At 43.8% G+C, this 20,978-nt stretch overlaps 1 protein-coding gene across 2 annotated transcripts in view; it reads right to left on the bottom strand.

Moving 5' to 3' along the window:
* Positions 1-20,677, bottom strand: part of LOC311106939 (protein dispatched homolog 1-like) — a 29,730-nt gene extending 9,053 nt beyond the window's left edge. The window contains exons 1-2 of one of the 2 annotated variants that reach the window (XM_084149342.1): positions 20,393-20,677; positions 13,325-13,961 (exon numbers count right to left, since the gene is read on the bottom strand). In XM_084149342.1, coding sequence (XP_084005468.1) covers positions 13,325-13,920 — 596 coding nt within the window. In that variant the 5' untranslated portion in view covers positions 13,921-13,961; positions 20,393-20,677. Of the gene's footprint in view, positions 1-13,324; positions 13,962-18,981; positions 20,369-20,392 lie in introns of those variants that run through there. The other variant, XM_084149341.1, reaches the window with a different exon arrangement.
* Between the last annotated feature and the right edge of the window lie 301 nt (positions 20,678-20,978).

The following is a 20,978-nucleotide window of genomic DNA, read 5'->3' as shown; positions in this document are numbered from 1 at the left end:
GTAGTCAAACACCTTGACTTTTTCCACTTTGTTACATTACAGCCTTATTCTAAAATGGATTAAATATATATATATATATATATATATATATATATATATATATATATATATATATATATATATATATATATATATATATCCTCAGCAATCTACACACAATACCCCATAATGACAAAGCGAAAACTGGTTTACATTTTTTTTCCAAATGTATTAAAGATATAAAACAGAAATACCTTATTTACATAAGTATTCAGACCCTTTGCTATGAGACTAAAAATTGAGCTCAGGTGTATCCTGTTTCCATTGATCATCCTTGAGATGTATCTACAACTTAATTGGAGTACACCTGTGGTAAATTCAATTGATTGGACATGATTTAGAAAGGCACACAACTGTCTATAAAAAGATCCCAGAGTTGACAGTGCATGTCATATCAAAAACCAAGCCATGAGGTCGAAGGAATTGTCCGTTGAGCTCCGAGACAGGATTGTGTCGAGGCACAGATCTGGGGAAGGGTACCAAAACATTTCTGCAGCATTGAAGGTCCCCAAGAACACAGTGGCCTCAATCATTCTTAAATGGAAGAAGTTTGGAACCACCAAGACACTTCGTAGAGCTGGCCGCCCAGCCAAACTGAACAAATCGGGGGAGAAGGGCCTTGGTCAGGGAGGTGACCAAGAACCCGATGGTCACTCTGACAGAGCTCTAGAGTTCTTCTGTGGAGATGGGAGAACTTTCCAGAAGGACAACCAACTCTGCAGCACCCCACCAATCAGGCCTTTATGGTAGACGGAAGCTACTCCTCAGTAAAAAGGGACATGACAGTTTGCCAAAAGGCACCTAAAGACTCTCAGACCATGAGAAACAAGATTCTCTGGTCTGATGAAATCAAGATTGAACTCTTTGGCCTGAATGCCAAGCGTCACGTCTGGAGGAAACCTGGCACCATCCCTACGGTGAAGCATGGTGGTGGCAGCATCATGCTGTGGGGATGTTTTTCAGCGGCAGGGACTGTCAGGATCGAGGGAAAGATGAATGGAGCAAAGTACAGAGAGAATCTTGATGAAAACCTGCTCCAGAGCACTCAGGACCTCAGACTGGCGCAAAGGTTCACCTTACAACAGGACAACGACCCTAAGCACACAGCCAAGACAACGCAGGAGTGGCTTCAGGACAAGTCTCAGAATGTCCTTGAGTGGCCCAGCCAGAGCCTGGACTTGGACCCGATCGAACATCTCTGGAGAGACCTGAAAATAGCTGTGCAGCAACGCTCCCCATCTAACCTGACAGAGCTTGAGAGGATCTGCAGAGAAGAATGGGAGAAACTCCCCAAATACAGGTGTGCCAAGCTTGTAGCGTTATACCCAAGAAGACTCAAAGCTTTAGTCGCTGCCAAAGGTGCTTCAAGAAAGTACTGAGTAAAGTGTCTGAATACTTATGTAAATGTGATATTTCCGGGTTTTTAAAATGATACATTAGCAAAAATGTATACAAATCTGTTTTTGCTTTGAAATTATGGGGTATTGTGTGTAGATTGATACGTGGGGAAAAAACAATTTAATCAATTTTAGAATAAGGCTGTAACGTAACATAATGTGGAAAAAGTCAAGGGGTCTAAATACTTTCCGAAGGCACTGTACAATAGTGGGCACTTTGAATACAGTGTTGTTTGACATGACAATTAATGAAAATGCCAGTGTCACGTTCGTTGAGTACAGGATTGGACCAAGGTGCAGCGTGGAATGCATACATGTTTATTCACTAAGTTAACACACGACAAAACAACAAAAGTAACGTAACGTGAAGCTCACAATGGCTACACACAAACAAGCCAAACAAGAGTTAAGATCCCACAACATAGATAGGCAAAATGGCTACCTATGTATGATCCCCAATCAGAGACAACGATCGACAGCTGCCTCTGAGTGGGAACCACACCCGGCCAACATAGATCTAAACATACTAGATCTACACATAGATATACACATTACATAGATACTCACACCCTGACCAAACCAACTAGCGAACTCTGTCATGGCGTGACAGCCAGGGAGGAGTTATTGTGACACGGTAGGAAGCAAAGTGTTGACAAGTGTTTCCTAGGAGACCCTATAATCTTTGGCTACATTTAATGTTCTCTTAGCTACTTCATGTAGCTAACATGTTCTTACTTTGCATATTCCACTTTGATTTAGAAGATGCTGTTGCACAAACAACATGCTCATTTAGGCTGTTTAGCCAATTACGTTTGCTCTGACTCAGTACATTTATTAGCTAGCGATTAGCATTAGTGGCTAACAATTAGTGGCTAGCAAGATTTAGCCCCAACTTGCTAAGACAAGACAAGTGACGGGGCGGGGCTAGGTGTGTGTGGAAAGCGCCATGGAGAGAGAGCTAAGAGAGAGGACTGAAGTAGTGAAGTAAACTATAAAAATTGACGTTACAAACAGCGTATCACATTTTAACAAACCAAACATTCAAATACCGTTATAGAAGGTAAAGTAAAAACCCAAACCGGTCTGTGCATCAATACTGGTATATCGTAAAATGCAGTCAACCGCCCAGCCCTAGGTGGAGATGTCTTCACATGCCATATACACTGAGTGTACAAAACATTAGGAACATGACCAGGTGAATCCAGGTGAAAGCTATGATACCGTATTGATGTCAATTGTTAAATCCACTTAAAATCTGTCAAAGTGCGACGTGAATGCGGTAGGCGAAGTCAAACGCAGGACACCGAGCTACTGGAAACGTACTTTTACTAACAAAGTAACCAGAGTACAAAACAACCTCCAAACAGGGAGGAGAATACCCGCACAATAGCAACTGCCGAAAATGACGAGAACAATCACACACACAACACACAATGAACGACAGAGTGTTAAATAGGGAATACAATACAACATAATAGGAAACAGGTGTACACAATCAAGACAAAACAAGTCAAACACAGAAACATAGATCGGTAGCAGCTAGTACTACGGGGACGACGAATGCCGAAGCCTGCCCGAGCAAGGAGGAGGAGCAGCCTCGGCTGATTCCGTGACAAAATCAGTGTAGCTGAAGGGGAGGAGACAGGTTTAAGAAGGATTTTTAAGCCTTGAGACAATTTAGTCATGGATTGTGTATGTGTGCCATTCAGAGGGTGAATGGGCAAGACAAAAAATGTAAGTGCCTTTGAACGAGGTATGGTAGTAGTGTCAAGAACTGCAACGCTGCTGGGTTTTTCACACTCAACAGTTTCCCAGTCAACTAGACACAACTGTGGGAAGCATTGGATTCAACATGGGCCAGCATCACTGTGGAACACCTTCGACACCTTGTAGAGTCCATGCACCGACGAATTGAGGCTGTTCTGAGGGCAAAAGGGAGTGACACTCAATATTAGGGAGGTGTTCCTAATGTTTTGTACACTCAGTGTATACTCTGAATGGTCAAACTGACAGCGAATGACAGTAACAGACTCACATGATCACATACACACAGGCCGGTGGCTATGAAATCTGTAGAACTGTGGACAGACTGTCCTAACATTATGTCCTAGGGACGATATACGTCATTGCTTTATACTGCAACCTTGACATGTTCATCCTCATTCTAATCACTGCAACCTGCATGAGTATTGCACTACCAAGGTCACAATTTGGCACAAGCTTCACAGCCCACATCAGGGACTAGGTAAGATTACACAAGAAACGTAAACAAGGAAATCAGTATTCCAAACAGGGAAGTGAGCTCAGACGATTCTCTGCATTAGCCAATCACAGTGCACACACACAGGATATTTCAGCGTGATTGGAGCAATATGGCCAAGGTGCCAAGAGGTGGTTGTATTTTTCCTCCTTCTCCCCTTTAAAAGGGAATCCATGGAATGCTATAATTAGTGGTTGCCATGGCACCGTGAGGCACAGAGGAACAAAAGGTATTGGCAGGAATTTTTCACCACAGGGTAACTTCTGGGGAAGCAGTAAATCCCCTTTAAAGTTAGCTGGACATGTTAATATGACAACCAGATGTTGTATGGCATAGGCTTTGAACAATCTGCATATTGTAGACACAAGGTGAGTCCCATCAACCCTACCAACTTGGAGTGAAGCTCTTTGCAATTTTTTTGCATTCAACTAGCCAGTTATTCACGTTTTAAAATGTGAGAGCCTGATACTAACAATGCCTAGTGAAAAACACATTCCCCCTACCTAATTTATTGCTATTCTATGCTGTCCAATAGTTTCCATGTACGGGCTTTGAACGGCGGAATTCGGGACGGAGATATGGCCCAGAACGAAGGAGAGTTATTGGAAATTGTTGGACTGGATTTATAAAACATCTTTACTCGTGGAGCCATCAAAAAAAGCACTGCTGCCTATTTATTTGCGAGATCTGTTCTGGATCTATTTGCAACTTTCCGAACCATGACCACATTTCAGACGAATAAGAAGATGTCTAAAACAGAGGTAGCCCTATACTTTGGATTTACGACAGACGTCAGAATCCTCCGATAGTATTTCAGCATATTCTTAGCATGAAGCAAACTTTAAAATATTTTTCTCTTAAAAAAAGTTGGCATTTGTGTCTCAATTCTTTCTTCCAATCTGTCAATGGAAGTAGTAATGTGATGAAATGCAGACTAATGTCCTTGAAATAACACCCGCTAAAGGAGAAGGGAGGAGGTGCTGGGGTGGGGAGGAGAAATCTGTTGACTGATGATCACAGGCTCTAAATCCAGCAGGATGACAACCCACAGAGTCAGGTTTCCTCCCCTCTGATCCCAGTCCCCTTCAAACAAACTCCCCACAATTCTTCCACAAACTTACAACAGCTACCCTTCCTAAATGTTATTCTATTTACCCGAAAGGGGAATGTTTATGGATCACTGGGTTAATTAATAAAGTAACTTGGGAGCAGCTGCCGGGTCAGGCCGCAATGGCCATGTTGACGTGTGGTGGAGTGAAAGGAGGAGAGAGAGGGGTCAGGGGTCACAGAGCTGAGGGGGGAAAACTGCTAACAGACACGGCATACATTTCTGTAATAAGGGGCTGCATGAAGTGCTCAAGTCAGACCAATTACTGTCAACTCTCAATTATTTGCTCCTGTGATTAAAACTCACTGGAACACTGCACACAATTAGTCTCGTTCAAGTTATGGAATTGTATGAGTGGCTTGAGGGTGAAATCCAAATATCAGCACGATATCATAGCCATAACATACTGTAGTGAAATGTTGAGTTAAAAAAAGTATTGATCATTAGGCAGTAGCCACCAAAGTCAGGGCTCATCAACATCCACGGTATACCTTAAATAGATTTATGAGGTACAGTATTACTTCTTACAAGCTCGTAAAACTGTATTTACAAGCTATCTATACAGCACAGGTCTCTGATAGTTATTTTGGGGAGAGAACAAGGCCTCTGGATGCAAGTGTATGTGAGAAAATGTGAGTCTGAATAAGAGATTATTGCTGTATAATGAGTCTACGCGCAGTTTCTTTGTTTGTGTGTGTGTGTAGAAGGGACATGGACAGCTACATCCACCAGTGCATCCGGTCTGGAGGTCACACCTGCCATCTCCACATTCTTGGGATTGAAATATGGGCGTATACAAATTCCAGGCTTACAGGCCAGATTTCAACACTGTAGCCAATAGTTACAAGCTGTCCAAGAGATGTCTTTATTATCCTGTGACCTCGCTCCCTTTATAGCAACCAGCTTAACCCCCTGAGTCCAGGGGCTTCAGAACCAACCCCAAGGAATGTATGGGTATTGCACATGCCATCACCAACCCTGCACTGAGCTAACCAACAGACCTTGTCAGCTAGGCCGAGCAGGGCGAATTAACGATACCGATAAGTCATTATGCCAATAAGTATGTCAATGTGTCATGAATTATTAACATAGTCGCTTTTGGTGTTCATAAGTTATTTGCTCAATAGGCTAGATCCATGATGAGCAGTTTAACCGGTTTTAGCAATAATTCCTACAATATACCAACAATACCAAAACTTTTAATTTCATAGTCATGATGATGGACTTCATGTCAGTCTTGACACAGATTTAACGGAGGCAGTACTAGATGAGTGTGTTGCATGTTGGCCTATTCCTGTAGCAGAACAACAGGTCAAAGTCTCTATTGCTGAACACATTCAGTACAAGAAGCTCCATGAGACCTCCAGCAGTGGAACCAATGGCTTTCAGCTGCCAGCCCAAACCAGCCCCAACACATCACATCCAACATCCGCATTCAGACCTTGAGGACCGGGCTTCTGCAAGAAGGGAGGCTGTGTTACCATTTGCTGCTTACATGACCAGGATTCCTCTACTGCACAAAGTCAAGGAGCGGAACCAACGGCAAGCAGCTGTGCTGACCCATCAACTCCTCTCCCAGTGCCTTTATGAAGATGTCCAACAACTTATTAAGTCCTGGAAGCTGCCTGGTAAGGAGATCTGGAAGTTTCGCATGATTGACATGAGCTGCCCACCCCTAGTTGACACACTGTTGCTGCTTTAGCCAACTCTGTTGCAGTTGTCATGCTGGCTAGAGCAGTTAAACATAATGGTAACCAGGCTAGAGTTCCCTGCCTGTAGTCGATGCCATTTTGAGAGTAAACCTACCCCTCATAATTTGGCCCAATTTCAAGGTACGCCCTCCATTAAGACTTATGTGATAAGGTGCATTCATGTCTAGACAGAAAGGTAAACTCATGTAAAAAGCCCAGCATCACATATTCCTCTTTGTTTACCTACAATATCCAGTGTCAAGCACAGCAGTGCCTCTAGCTCCTGCCTGGGTCTCTTTGATCCAGCATGCCCCTGTTTGTTGTCCTGGGACTGATCTCACAGAGATATCAGGGTATCTTTGGAGTAAAGAGATACATTTTCATCCCTCCCACCTCCTCTTTATACTATTCTATCTATGTTCAATGCCCATCTAGGGCCACAGTGTCTGAAGGCTCTCCAGCTCTAACCGCAGCTCTTGACAAAGAGGGTTTGGCAAGACGGCGCTGTAACATCTTGGAGGTGTCTGGTGACACAGCTGTCTGGTGAGTAGCAGACCAGGGCCAGCGGCTGTTGGGGCTAGCGTCAGTTAGAGGCCAGTAATGAAGTCTGACCTGTCCTCCCTGAGCTGAGAGAGTGAGTGTGAGGATGGGGGGGGGGGCGGCCGAGCTGGAAAATTCCAACCATTAGCTAAGTTCACCAAGTGCGTAGAGGCTGGAGAAACTAAGTGATTCATAAGAACCCTCACATCTACAGTATATCAGAATGACGTTAGTACACCAAGCTGCATGCATTGTTATGTAAATGTGTGAATATTAATTGAAATCCATTAAGAATAATACAGTGTATTCTCAAGACTGGTTTTGAACTACTATGAGAACAAATATAGGGGAGTCACTGTAGCACAGTGTACCTATTGGAACCATCTAGATGAAGGTCCATTATAAACTAAATATACCATGCAATGTTGTACGTACATGATTGAGCGATTGTGCCTTCAACTTATATACCATTTGGACAGGCTGTTAAAAGGGCATTATAAGGGATCATATTACATGCTAGTAACTATTTATAAAGCATTACACATCTCATCAAATCTTCCATTAGGCCTAATCCCCCAAGGAGCAGAGTGTAAGTATGAAGCCTCACTAACTGCTCCCCAGAAGAAGAAAGAAAAAAGAGAGCAAGCTAATTTGAAGTTATGACAGAGTGCTGTTCAGATCCAGCTTTGATCATGGTTTATAGGATAGTATGGCTGTTTGAGCTTGGGTGGGTACCTTTATGGGCTTTGCTTTGTCTCATGCTCAGGGGCCATACAGTATAGAGCATGGACTGGAGCGCGGTCTGGAGCAGGGGCACTGGGAGCTCACCCCTCTGTTATTATCCATCCGTGCAGGTACGGGAGTCAGCTGTACTGGATGGAGGGTGTGCTGTGGTGTACTAGGCTACTGCCTGTGCTTAAATCACTCCACATAGATGCAGACCTGTTCTAAGAAGCCAACAGAAGGCTCTGGAAGCAAACTGGGTGGTTCCCTCCCTCCTTCCCTCATATTTTGTGTCTTTCTAGGGCAGGAGGTACTCATCTCTCCTTTCCCCTGATCTCCCCAGAGACACCAGGGTGTTTCTTCATCAGTCAGGGCTGAGGCTGGGCGTGATGGATGTCTCTGTATAGTGGTTAATGGGCCAAATGGATAAAACGGTAGCGTGAAGAGCCCTGCCGCTAATTCACAAGGGTTCACATCGAGGTCCAGGACTCCAGGCCCCCTCAGACCGCAGCAGGCATAGCAAACAGTTGTTATTCTTGATAATGTGCAAAGCCTTGTCAAACTGACACCCTGAAATCCATAGCACAAAGATCATTTTCAGGCCGCCTGGCCAGTCTGGGCTTGCAGCTGTCAGACAGCTTGGTATATTAGTTAATGTCTCCAAAAGAGATATCTCACTGGGGGAAAGATATCTGAGGCGTGATAAAATATAAAACATTTAAGGGAAACCTAAGGGAGTTCTCAGAAACGAGAGGGTCTATGCATTCATATTAAGGCTTTTGTGCATATGTTTCCGTATACGGCCCCTAGTCATAATCGCGTATTCAACTGATAGGAATTCTTAAATTCATCCAATATGATGAAACATTCCGGCCGAATGAGGTGTCATGTTTTTATACGTTTTCCTGTACACCATGGAAACCACCTGCCTCCAGTCAAAAAATGGTACTTGGTATAAAATCAAACACGCATGAGATTATAAAAATATACCTGCTATCTGAGAAAGCATGAAACCAATCCAAACTTGTGGCCGCTACAATAACAGGAATGTAGCAGGAAGCAACGCATGGGCAAAACTCCTCCCTGGGTGAGTGGAGTGTGAAGGGAGAGGTTACAATCATGACATGATCCTGGATAGTTCAGTGTCAGCGGGCTCTTTGGGGATTGTTCAGCCTTGGAAGGTCAGGCCAGTCTCGGCAGCACAGGTAGATGCAGCTCTCTCGCTCTCTCTCTGGGAGTGCAGCAGGAGCTAAAAAAGGTGCCTTGAGAGTGTTCTATCAAGACAATTACAGGCTTGGAAGAAACCAACGCCTGAAAACCTATTGAGATGAGGCTAACTGCAGTCAAACGCCTGACTGACTGACTTCAAGTTCACAGACTCAGACTCATCCTCTGCTCTGACTGTTTCCCCCTGATCCTCAAATCATAAAAATACTAAGTCACCATGAAGGATAATCCTACCATTCAAACACTGACAATCTTAATGGATTTCACAGACCCAGACAGATAGATCCTTCCTCTACTCAATAGATCTGCTGAGCTGGCCTTTTCCATTATAGTGGATGTTGGTCATTACATTCAAGGATAAGTCCATTTCCTTCTCAGAGTAAAACACACACACACACAGAGAGAGAGACTATAATCTTACAATGGGTGGATTAATACTTTGTATGTATCTCAACAGGAGTTATATACTGTAGTTCCTAAATGTTAAGTTCTTGGACACACACAAAGGCCTGAAATGCCTGAGGAAGGAACTCCAGTGCAACCTTATCGGGAGGGGGAAGAGGGGGTCTCTATAAAGCAGGGCGTAACGGCCAAGTGCTGTAATCATACACGTAATCCCCTGCCTAATCTCACGGATCACAGCCTTTGAGATCAAATTGATATTTGACACAATCTTGTCTGACGGCGTACCCTCAAATTAGAGGCATTAAAAAGCCTCTCCCTCCATGCGAGGAGGGATTCTTTGGCGCACTGTGCTCCAACACGTAGGTAAAAGGAGAGGCTCAAAGCCCTGAACGTCTGGGGCCAGCCAGGGACTTGGAGACTGTGTACCAGACAGCCAGGCTTATCCTTCTATCTCCAATCTCTCTGGAGACACAATACCACTGTACAGGGGATCGGAACTGAGAGCAACTCAACGTCAGCCTGTAATTCAAACCTGTCATCACAGAACAAGAGGGACCTGTTTACTAAATACAGTGGCTGAGGAACATCAGCTCTTTATTCAGACATTAAAAAATAAATAAATAAACGAAAGCCACAGATGCCAGTGAATGCATCCAAATGGCTGCAATGATATCCTTTGACACACCTTGCCCACCCAACTGCATAATGTGCGTGGATGGAGTTTGCTGTGGGCACCCCGGCACCCGATACGAGTATATACCTAATCTCTCACAGCCACAGAGCAACTCTCTTTAATTAAGTTACAGGGATCTAACTCAATTCGGTAGGAAATTTCCATGCGAAAAGATGTAAGCAAAAATATAGTCTTACACAAATTAACCTCTCTGCAACTACTTGCTACCATAAATAAGAGCTGACATGAGTAAATAATGACATCTGCAATATTTACCTTTTATTTTGTATGCTGTGGAGATAAATATAGAACTACACAAAGTACGTAAATGATTAAGGATAGCATTAAATGGTTCTAGTATGAAATATAGTTCAGTCTGTGGTTTGCAGGAAGGTGGGGAAAACGACTTGCTAAATGCTTCTCGCTTAAAATAATATTTGCCAACAAATGTGACAAGGTTCTCCCCTAAGAATGTAAGAGTGGCGCTGCACCACCTTGTGGACTGGCTGCGCCACTATGTACAATTAAAGCTGCAATTTGTCACTTTTTTGGGCCACCATACCAAATTCACATAGAAATGTGAGTTATAGATCTGTCATTCTCATTGAAAGCAAGTCTAAGAAGCGGTAGATCTGTTCTATATGCGTCATTTCTATGCTTCCAGTTCAATCGATCGATAGATAGATAGATTACCAAAAGTATGTGGATACCTGCTAGTCGAACATCTCATTCCAAATTCATGGCCATTAATATGGAGTTGGTCCCCCTTTTGCTGCTATAACAGTCTCCACTTTTCTGGGAAGGCTTTCCACTAGATGTTGGAACATTGCTGTTGGAACTTCTATTCTGCCATAAGAGCATTAGTGAGGTCGAGCACGGATGTTGGACGATTAGGCCTAGCTCGCAGTCGGCATTCCAATTCATCCCAAAGGTGTTCGATGGGGTTGAGGTCAGGCTATGTGCAGGCCAGTCAAGTTCTTCCACACCGATCTCGACAAACCATTTCTGTATGGACCTCGCTTTGTGCACGGGGGCATTGTCATGCTGAAACAGGAAAGGGCCTTCCCCAAACTGTTTCCACAAAGTTGGAAGCACAGAATCGTCTAGAATGAATTCTAAAGAAGGGCTGACGTGAGTAAATAATGACATCTGCAATATTTATCTTTTATTTTGTATGCTGTGGAGTTGGAGATAAATATAGAACTACACAAAGTACGTAAATGACTAAGGAAAGCATTAAATGGAATCGTCTAGAATGTCATTGTACACTGTAGTCCGAACCATGAAAAACAGCCCCAGACCATTATTACTCTTCCACCAAACTTTACAGTTGGCACTAAACATTTGGGCAGATAGAGTTCTCCTGGCATCTGCCAAACCCAGGTTGGTCCGTCGGACTGTCAGATGGTGAAACGTGATTCATCACTCCAGAGAATGCGTTTCCACTGCTCTGGAGTCCAATGGCGGCGAGCTTTACACCACTACAGCCAACGCTTGGCATTGCGCATGATGATCTTAGGCTTGTGTATGGCTGCTCGGCCATGGAAACCTATTTCATTAAGCTCCCGACGAACAGTTATTGTGCTGACGTTGCTTCCAGAGGCAGTTTGGAACTTGGTAGTGAGGACAGACGATTTTTACGCACTACGCGCTTCTTCACACGGCGGTCCCGTTCTGTGAGCTTGTGTGGCCTACCACTTTGCGGCTGAGCCCTTGTTGCGCGTAGACGTTTCCACTTCACAATAACAGCACTTACAGTTGACCGGGCAGCTCTAGCAAGGCAGAAATTAAACAAACTGACTTGTTGGAAAGGTGGCATCCTATGACGGTGCCACGTTGAAAGTCACTGAGCTGTTCAGTAAGGCCATTCTACTGCCAATGTTTGTCTATGAAGCTTGCAGGCTGTGTGCTCGATTTTATACACCTGTCAGCAACGGGTGTGGCTGAAATAGCCGAACACACTCATTTGAAGGGGTGTCCACATACTTTTGTTTGTATCTATGTATGTATGTACGTACGTACGTACAGTGCATTCGGAAAGTATTCAGACCCCTTGACTTTTTCCACATCTTGTTACGTTACAGCCTTTATCTCAAATTGATTAAATCGTTTTTTCCCCCCTAATCAATCTACACACAATACCCCATAATGACAAAGAAAAAACAGGTTTTTAGATTTTCTTGCAGCACTGTGTATGCATGTGTACATATATATATATATATATATATATTTTTTTTTTTTTTTTACTTTATTTGTTATAATTTAAGGCCAGGCACCACACCCTAATGGGTATTTTTTTGTTCTAGATTGCAGGAAATGGCAGTTACAGGGGTTAAATTACGCAAAGTTATTTGAGTCATGACAACAGGGAGATGCCGCACGAAGGAAACCTCTGACCCCGGCCAGACATACTTTCAGAGATGATCTAGTCTGGCTGAGCTGTGTGTTGGTACTGTCTGTATTGTGTTTGCCTGGGAAAGAGGATAGCCAGACCATGAAACCATCAGCACCTGTCCTAGAAGAGCCTCAGTGCCGATGAGCGAGGGGAGGCTCAGGAGAGGCCAGGGGGACAGTCCCTGTGGTTTGACGGGACGGGCTGGGGCCTGAGGAGGGACAGCGGCCCTGCAGCCCCTGGGGCTCTCAAAGCTCTCTTTCATTGGGGTTGGGGGGTGCAGGGAGGGCAAACGGGGTGGCTCTGGGGCTGGTATTGTGGTCCCTGGGTGTCTGGCTGGCTGACCCCTCCTCCTCCCTGCATCTGCTGGGTTGGCACCCCTGGGACCACAGGTTATCTCCCTAGGAAATCACCTTGACCTCCACACAGCAGAACAATCAGGAATGGGTCAACAGGCAGGCAGAAAGATTATAGAGCTGAATTTAGATATGTGTTAGGAGAAAATAATCACACTATGTATCGATTTCTCAATACAGGGTCAGAACTTAAAACCTGGTCTACATAAACAGTTGACTCAAAACGCATTCCTCTGAGGCATAACTGGGGAAAGAGTCAAGGCTACAGTTACATGCATGTACATATTCTTAAACAGCCATGTACATAATGGTAGTACATAGCACCCCTAACATTATCCCTAAATACTGTGATATGTTAGGAAGCATTCAGTCATCACCCATTCAGCAGGGAAACGCAATGAAAGGGCTTCTGTTGGAGAGGCAGGGTAATAGAGATATGCCTGAGGCCACCCCGTGGCAAAGAGAAGCATGAACAGGCGCATACACACAAACACACAGTCATCACACACGTACCTGAGGCCAGCCACATTGGGCTGGTTCTGGAGGTGCTCCTGCCAGCCATGGTGTAAACAGAGGGATGGAGGAGAGGCCTGCAGGCAGCAGGAGCCCGGGTGAAGGGGCAGGGCAGGGGTCTGGAAGATGTGGCACTCCTGCTGGTTGCCATGGCAGCACAGGGGGGGGTGGAATGGGCAGCGGTGGCAGCACGGGGGAGGTGGAGACAGTGGAGGAGGAGAGGGGGAAGAGGTTGTGGAGAGGGTGGAGGGCAGGAGCTTGGACAACCTTTGAGAGTCTGTGAGGTGTGAGGAGGAGGAGGAGGAGGAGGAAGAGGAAGGGGCCCTTAGGGAACCGTTCTGCTTGATGTTGCCTCCATTCTGACTCACTCTGGATCTCTGCTGGGGCTCCTTGTGCGGTGGTGTTGGCCTTGGTTGGTGCCTCTGCCTCTGCTGTGTTCTGGGTGTGGAAACAACGCTGACGTCCCCTCTTCCCGTGCTGCTGAGGCTCGCACTGGCCTCTGGGCCGCTGGTGGCAGTGGCCATCGTAGTGACGCTGGGTGGCAGGCTGCCATTGCTGAGGAGCAGGAGGTCACCATTGGCATTGCTCAGGGCCATGGTCCTCCTCCTGCCGGCCTGGCGCAGGGTTTGCCACTCCTCTGCAGAACAAAAAGGGGAGGAAGAACAGACAGGCCAATAGTTAGCTCTTAACTGTAGCCGGTCATGTTGACATTCAGTTGTACATTGACTCTATTCACACAGAGCTGGTGAGCTGAGCTGAGTGGGGCAGCGAGAGGAAAGGAGGCCTGGAGCCAGGGAGCAGTGTGGGCAAAGGGGAGAGAATGAGACAGTAACCAATACAAGGGTTCAAACTCAAAACTCTGATCAAAACAGAATGCAATGAGCAATCAGCAAAACAGATTATTTACTTGTTCTTTCTAGGCCAGGAGGAGACTGGGAACAGATACAAGCAATACAAAAATTAAGAAGGGATCAATCCTCATTGATTTACTGAATTAAAGCTAAATGGGAAATATTAGTCACTTTACCATATTTCTCTACCTTCCTCACTGCCATTTTTGTCTGAATAGTGTGATTTATAAAGTATGAATATGATACGATAGGGTATGAATTGGCAGCCTGTGTTCAGGGAGATTGAGATAGGCTATTTCTACATTATGAAAAGTATAATGGTTCCAACAGAATGAGATTAAGCAGAGGTCTTCAAGTGTTCATGTTGCTAGCATTTCAGCCCCTATGACTTATTACAGAATACATTCAGGCTTTGTGTAATGTAAATTGACTTCTGTTGGGACATTTTGGAGTAAGATAAAAAAAAAGAAAATGTAAAGTCTGCGGTTTTGCCATGATATGGCTTGACAAACTTCAAAAAGTAGTGAATTGCCTTTCACAGGTAATACACGGTTGTGGTTGGTTGTGAAGTTGGAAGGTTGCCCAACACCAACCCCCGCTGAAACAGATTTGACGTGAACCCAGAAAAATAAATTGCTCTAAGTCTTATGTGACGGTGAGTCCTGAGAGAACCTCATCTCCCTCTAAGAACTAATAGCTGAGGTGGTGAGAAAAAACAACTTCTCACCAGTTCCCACGCAATACTGTCTACTTCATCCACATCACGCCTAGGACCGAAAGAAAGAAATAGAACTGCACTAGAAGATGGAAATGTACAGCAGTGCAGAAAATCCCCCAGTACATCACAACACATTATTACTACCATATCATAAGGTGTAACATATTACCTTAAAAACCTATCTACTTAATGTAGCTTCTATTCTTCTTTATTTTCCTATTTGATAGACTATGCAACTTTTTTAAGACTACTTTCTTTACTGTACCTTGTAGACATTTTGCATAAAAAAAAAGTCACATCTGTCAAGACAAACTTTACTCTTGACACAGCTTCTTGCAAATGACGTTCCCTCAAACTCACTACGGACCCATTTCTCCAAGTTCAGCTTGGCTCCATGTGATCGCATACGAACACATTACACACACACAATCGTAGGCTACATCAAATATATTGATGCCAAACTAAACTGGATGTATTTGTGTTCAACCGACATCCATTACGATATACAGTGAGGGGAAAAAAGTATTTGATCCCCTGCTGATTTTGTACGTTTGCCCACTGACAAAGAAATTATCAGTATAATTTTAATGGTAGGTTTATTTGAACAGTGAGAGACAGAATAACAACAACAAAAATCCAGAAAAACGCATGACAAACATTTTATAAATTGATGTGCATTTTAATGAGGGAAATAATTATTTGACCCCTCTGCAAAACATTACTTAGTACTTGGTGGCAAAACCCTTGTTGGCAATCACTGAGGTCTGACGTTTCTTGTAGTTGGCCACCAGGTTTGCACACATCTCAGGAGGGATTTTGTCCCACTCCTCTTTGCAGATCTTCTCCAAGTCATTAAGGTTTCGAGGCTGACGTTTGGCAACTCGAACCTTCAGCTCCCTCCACAGATTTTCTATGGGATTAAGGTCTGGAGACTGGCTAGGCCACTCCAGGACCTTAATGTGCTTCTTCTTGAGCCACTCCATTGTTGCCTTGGCTGTGTGTTTTGGGTCATTGTCATGCTGGAATACCCATCCACGACCCATTTTCAATGCCCTGGCTGAGGGAAGGAGGTTCTCACCCAAGATTTGACGGTACATGGCCCCGTCCATCGTCCCTTTGATGCGGTGAAGTTGTCCTGTCCCCTTAGCAGAAAAACACCCCCAAAGCATAATTTTTCCACCTCCATGTTTGACGGTGGGGATGGTGTTCTTGGGGTCATAGGCAGCATTCCTCCTCCTCCAAACACGACGAGTTGAGTTGATGCCAAAGAGCTCCATTTTGGTCTCATCTGACCACAACACTTTCACCCAGTTCTCCTCTGAATCATTCAGATGTTAATTGGCAAACTTCAGACGGGCATGTTTATGTGCTTTCTTGAGCAGGGGGACCTTGCGGGCGCTGCAGGATTTCAGTCTTTCACAGCGTAGTGTGTTACCAATTGTTTTCTTGGTGACTATGGTCCCAGCTGCCTTGAGATCATTGACAAGATCCTCCCGTGTAGTTCTGGGCTGATTCCTCACCGTTCTCATGATCATTGCAACTCCACGAGGTGAGATCTTGCATGGAGCCCCAGGCCGAGGAAGATTGACAGTTCTTTTGTGTTTCTTCCATTTGCAAATAGTCGCACCAACTGTTGTCACCTTCTCACCAAGCTGCTTGGCGATGGTCTTGTAGCCCATTCCAGCCTTGTGTAGGTCTACAATCTTGTCCCTGACATCCTTGGAGAGCTCTTTGGTCTTGGCCATGGTGGAGAGTTTGGAATCTGATTGATTGATTGCTTCTGTGGACAGGTGTCTTTTATACAGGTAACAAACTGAGATTAGGAGCACTCCCTTTAAGAGTGTGCTCCTAATCTCAGCTCGTTACTTGTATAAAAGACACCTGGGAGCCAGAAATCTTTCTGATTGAGAGGGGGTCAAATACTTATTTCCCTCATTAAAATGCAAATGAATTTATAACATTTTTGACATGCGTTTTTCTGGATTTTTGTTTTGTTATTCTGTCTCTCACTGTTCAAATAAACCTACCATTAAAATGATAGACTGATCATTTCTTTGTCAGTGGGCAAACGTACAAAATCAGCAGGGGATCAAATACTTTTTTCCCCTCACGTGGTCAAAAGTTGAGAAAGACAAATACTAATTTTCACAAAGTCTGCTGCCTCAGTTTTGATGATGGCAATTTGCATATACTCCAGAAAGTCATGAAGAGTGATCAGATGAATTGCAATTAATTGCAAAGAATGAAAATGAACTTAATCCCCAAAAAACATTTCCACTGCATTTCAGCCCTGCCACAAAAGGACCAGCTGCCATCATGTCAGTGATTCTCTTGTTAACACAGGTGAGAGTGTTGACGAGGACAAGGCTGGAGATCACTCTGTCATGCTGATTGAGTTAGAATAACAGACTGGAAGCTTTAAAAAGGAGGGTGGTGCTTGAAATCATTGTTCTTCCTCTGTTAACCATGGTTACCTGCAAGGAAACACGTGCCGTCATCATTGCTTTGCACAAAAATGGCTTCACAGGCAAGGATATTGCTGCTAGTAAGATTGCACCTCAATCAACCATTTATCGGATCATCAAGAACTTCCAAGGAGAGAGGTTCAATTGTTGTGAAGAAGGCGTCAGGGCGCCCAAGAAAGTCCAGCAAGCGCCAGGACCGTCTCCTAAAGTTGATTCAGCTGCGGGATCGGGGCACCACCAGTGCAGAGCTTGCTCAGGAATGGCAGCAGGCAGATGTGAGTGCATCTGCACGCACAGTGAGGCAAAGACTTTTGGAGGATGGCCTGGTGTCAAGAAGGACAGCAAAGAAGCCACTTCTCTCCAGGAAAAACATCAACATTTTGGATCCATGGCCAGGAAACACCCCAGACCTTAATCCCATTGAGAACTTGTGGTCGATCCTCAAGAGGTGGGTGGACAAACAAAAACCCACAAATTCTGACAAACTCCTAGCATTGATTATGCAAGAATGGGCTGCCATCAGTCAGGATGTGGGCCAGAAGTTAACTGACAGTTTTTTTTTTTTCACCTTTATTTAACCAGGTAAGCCAGTTGAGAACAAGTTCTCATTTACAACTGCGACCTGGCCAAGATAAAGCAAAGCAGTGCGATAAAAACAACAACACAGAGTTACATATGGGGTCAAAAAAAAACATAAAGTCAAAAATACAACAGAAAATATATATACAGTGTGTGCAAATGTAGCAAGTTATGGAGGTAAGGCAATAAATAGGCTATAGTGCAAAATAATTACAATTAGTATTAACACTGGAATGCTAGATGTGCAAGAGATTATGTGCAAATAGAGATACTGGGGTGCAAAAGAGCAAAATAAATAACAATATAGGGATGAGGTAGTTGGGTGGGCTAATTTCAGAAGGGCTGTGTACAGGTGCAGTGATCGGTAAGGTGCTCTGACAACTGATGCTTAAAGTTAGTGAGGGATATAAGAGTCTCCAGCTTCAGAGATTTTTGCAATTCGTTCCAGTCATTGGCAGCAGAGAACTGGAAGGAATGGCGGCCAAAGGAGGTGTTGGCTTTGGGAATGACCAGTGAGATATACCTGCTGGAGCGCAGACTACGGGTGGGTGCTGCTATGGTGACCAATGAGCTAAAATAAGGATGCCAGGGTGGATTGCAGAGGTCTTGAAAAAGAAGGGTCAACACTGCAAATACTGACTCTTTGCATAAACTTAATGTAATTGTCAATAAAAGCCTTTGACACTTATGCAATGCTTGTAATTATACTTCAGTATAACATAGTAACATCTGACAAAAATATCTCATAACACTGAAGCAGCGAACTTTGTGAAGACCAATACTTGTGTCATTCTCAAAACTTTTGACCACGACTGTATAATATACCCTTCTAGGAAAACCTTTTCTCCATGCAGGGAAACAGCCGTGATGCAGTGAATGTGAATGAATGTGTTCTGCGATGCCTCAACATGAGTAAGGAAGGGGGTAACATGATTAAGAAGTATGAAAAAGAGACTTAAGAGTGTAGCCTGGATCTTTGTGATATGAACTGTGATATGAAAAGTATGACTATTCTTGGCTAAATAATCAGTTGCATCCCTCTACCTGTACACATCTTCCTTCAACATTGCTCCACGGCCACAGGAATTCAGAAGGCTGTGGGTGCTCCAATACTGAGCGCTGAAATCCAGGTGAGACATCTAGGCCAGGCTGCAGTCTGACACAAACAGGGGTTTATGCCCCTCAGGAAATAACGGATAGATTACAGTGTGGAACGACTGCAAAAAGAACACTGACGACATGTCCTTCATAATAATTTAATTAATAAACTATTTATATATTTATTTTTTTGTGTGTATCTGCAAACACTGGGATGTTACACATTTTGGTTTTAGTGCAGTGGTATTAAGAACTGACAGTCACACTATGCCTATGACCGACACATGATGAGGTCTGTGGACACTGCAAAGGTTGAGAATAACGGATGTGTTTTTCTGCTTTCATGTTGAGTTTATGATACATTTTGGGTGAACCTGTGCAACTACTAGGTACGCAGCAGGAGGCAAAGTACCTCATCCCTTTAATTAAAGCTAATAGACAGTAATTATGAGGACTCAGTCAAGACAGTTAATAACTTCAGCCTATTAACTGAATTTATCCTGGGAGCTACAAGTACATGCCTGAGAGGACTATGAGGACTTTGACCTTCGTATTCTAATAGTGTCTGAGAAGCTTATAACAAGCCTGCCACTTTGGCCCATTTCCACAGCTGGGTTTTACATACCTATATGAAGTTCTCGCTCAAGGCTACTGCATTGTCTCAAGTTAAATAGGTACATAAACTGGTCTGGTGTCATACCATCATCATGCCTTGACTAATCAATGTTTAGCTCAAATGAAGATAAGCAGCACTTTTATTTTTTCTATTTTATACATTAACCATGATGTATTACAATGCATTGCTCCAGAGAGCGCATTAGGATTAAATAAGAAAATAAACTATAATGTTGCATCACTATGAGATATGAAACCATATTAAATAATTTTTGTCAAATTTCGTTTTGTTTCAACTTTAAAAATAGGCTATGAATGACCACTTTAAAACTAAGCTGCTGTCACACTGAAGAAGCTTCTCTGTTTTGTCGATGTCGGTGTACGGCCATATTAGCCTACCAAATATAATGTTGATCAACTAAAGTTATGTAGGTTACATGATGAGGCTAAACGCGTCTAACAAACATTCCGAGAGGAATCTACACCGGTGTTCAGCAAAAGACCGGTGCATCCCATTCAGCGAAACATCACTTTTCATTATGTCGTTCCAATACTTTGTAACAACGGAGACCGCTATCTATATCGTATTCTAAACTCCCACTTTAGTAGCCAAAACAGTTGGAACAACAGACACAAATATATATTTATAAACCATTAAGATTATGGGTTTTAAAACAGTTTTTTTCCCCCAGAGGATCAATGCACAGTAACTTAGACATTTAATGGATGTTTGATACAGTACCTTATCGAAGTGTTGAAGCTCTGGATGCTTGCGTTACGTTCGTGCTCGTCGAAGTTGAATGTATTAACTGAAAATAGCTTACGTTTACAGTATCCACCACTTGCTTAACAAAACACTCCGAAAGAGAGCAACAAGTCGTGGGGAAAGAAGGTTGTTTCTCACTGAGAAGCGGACTGCCAGAATGACACATACATGCACCCTGTCTCAGTAAACGCAGGCGGTGGGCTGGGATTGGGACTGCGCACTAGCCCACTGATAGGATGTTCATGATGATGCTTGGAGACTTTTAACCCAATCAATGCATCTGCAGCACACAACAGCTGGAGGAACGGAGGTCCACCACCACCACCATCATCATCATCATTAGTATTATCATCACTAAAAAAAATACGAGTTCAAAACATGACGTCAGTGATCTTCAGGTCGTAAAGTCGGAGCTCTAGATGGTTGAAATTCCGAGTTGGATGACCGTTCAAATCGATTTTTCCCAGTCAGAGCTCGTTTTTTTCCCTGAGTACCCAGTTATTTCGAATGCACTGACGTCGGGAGTCGGAGATGTCCCAGTTCCGCGTTCCCAGTTGTTTTA

Source organism: Coregonus lavaretus (assembly GCF_964263955.1).
Source record: "Coregonus lavaretus genome assembly, chromosome: 31".
In the NCBI taxonomy this organism is placed as follows: Eukaryota; Metazoa; Chordata; class Actinopteri; order Salmoniformes; family Salmonidae; genus Coregonus; species Coregonus lavaretus.
The sequence above is the reverse complement of the archived record's forward strand: the minus strand, read 5'-3'. Positions and strand labels throughout refer to the sequence as shown.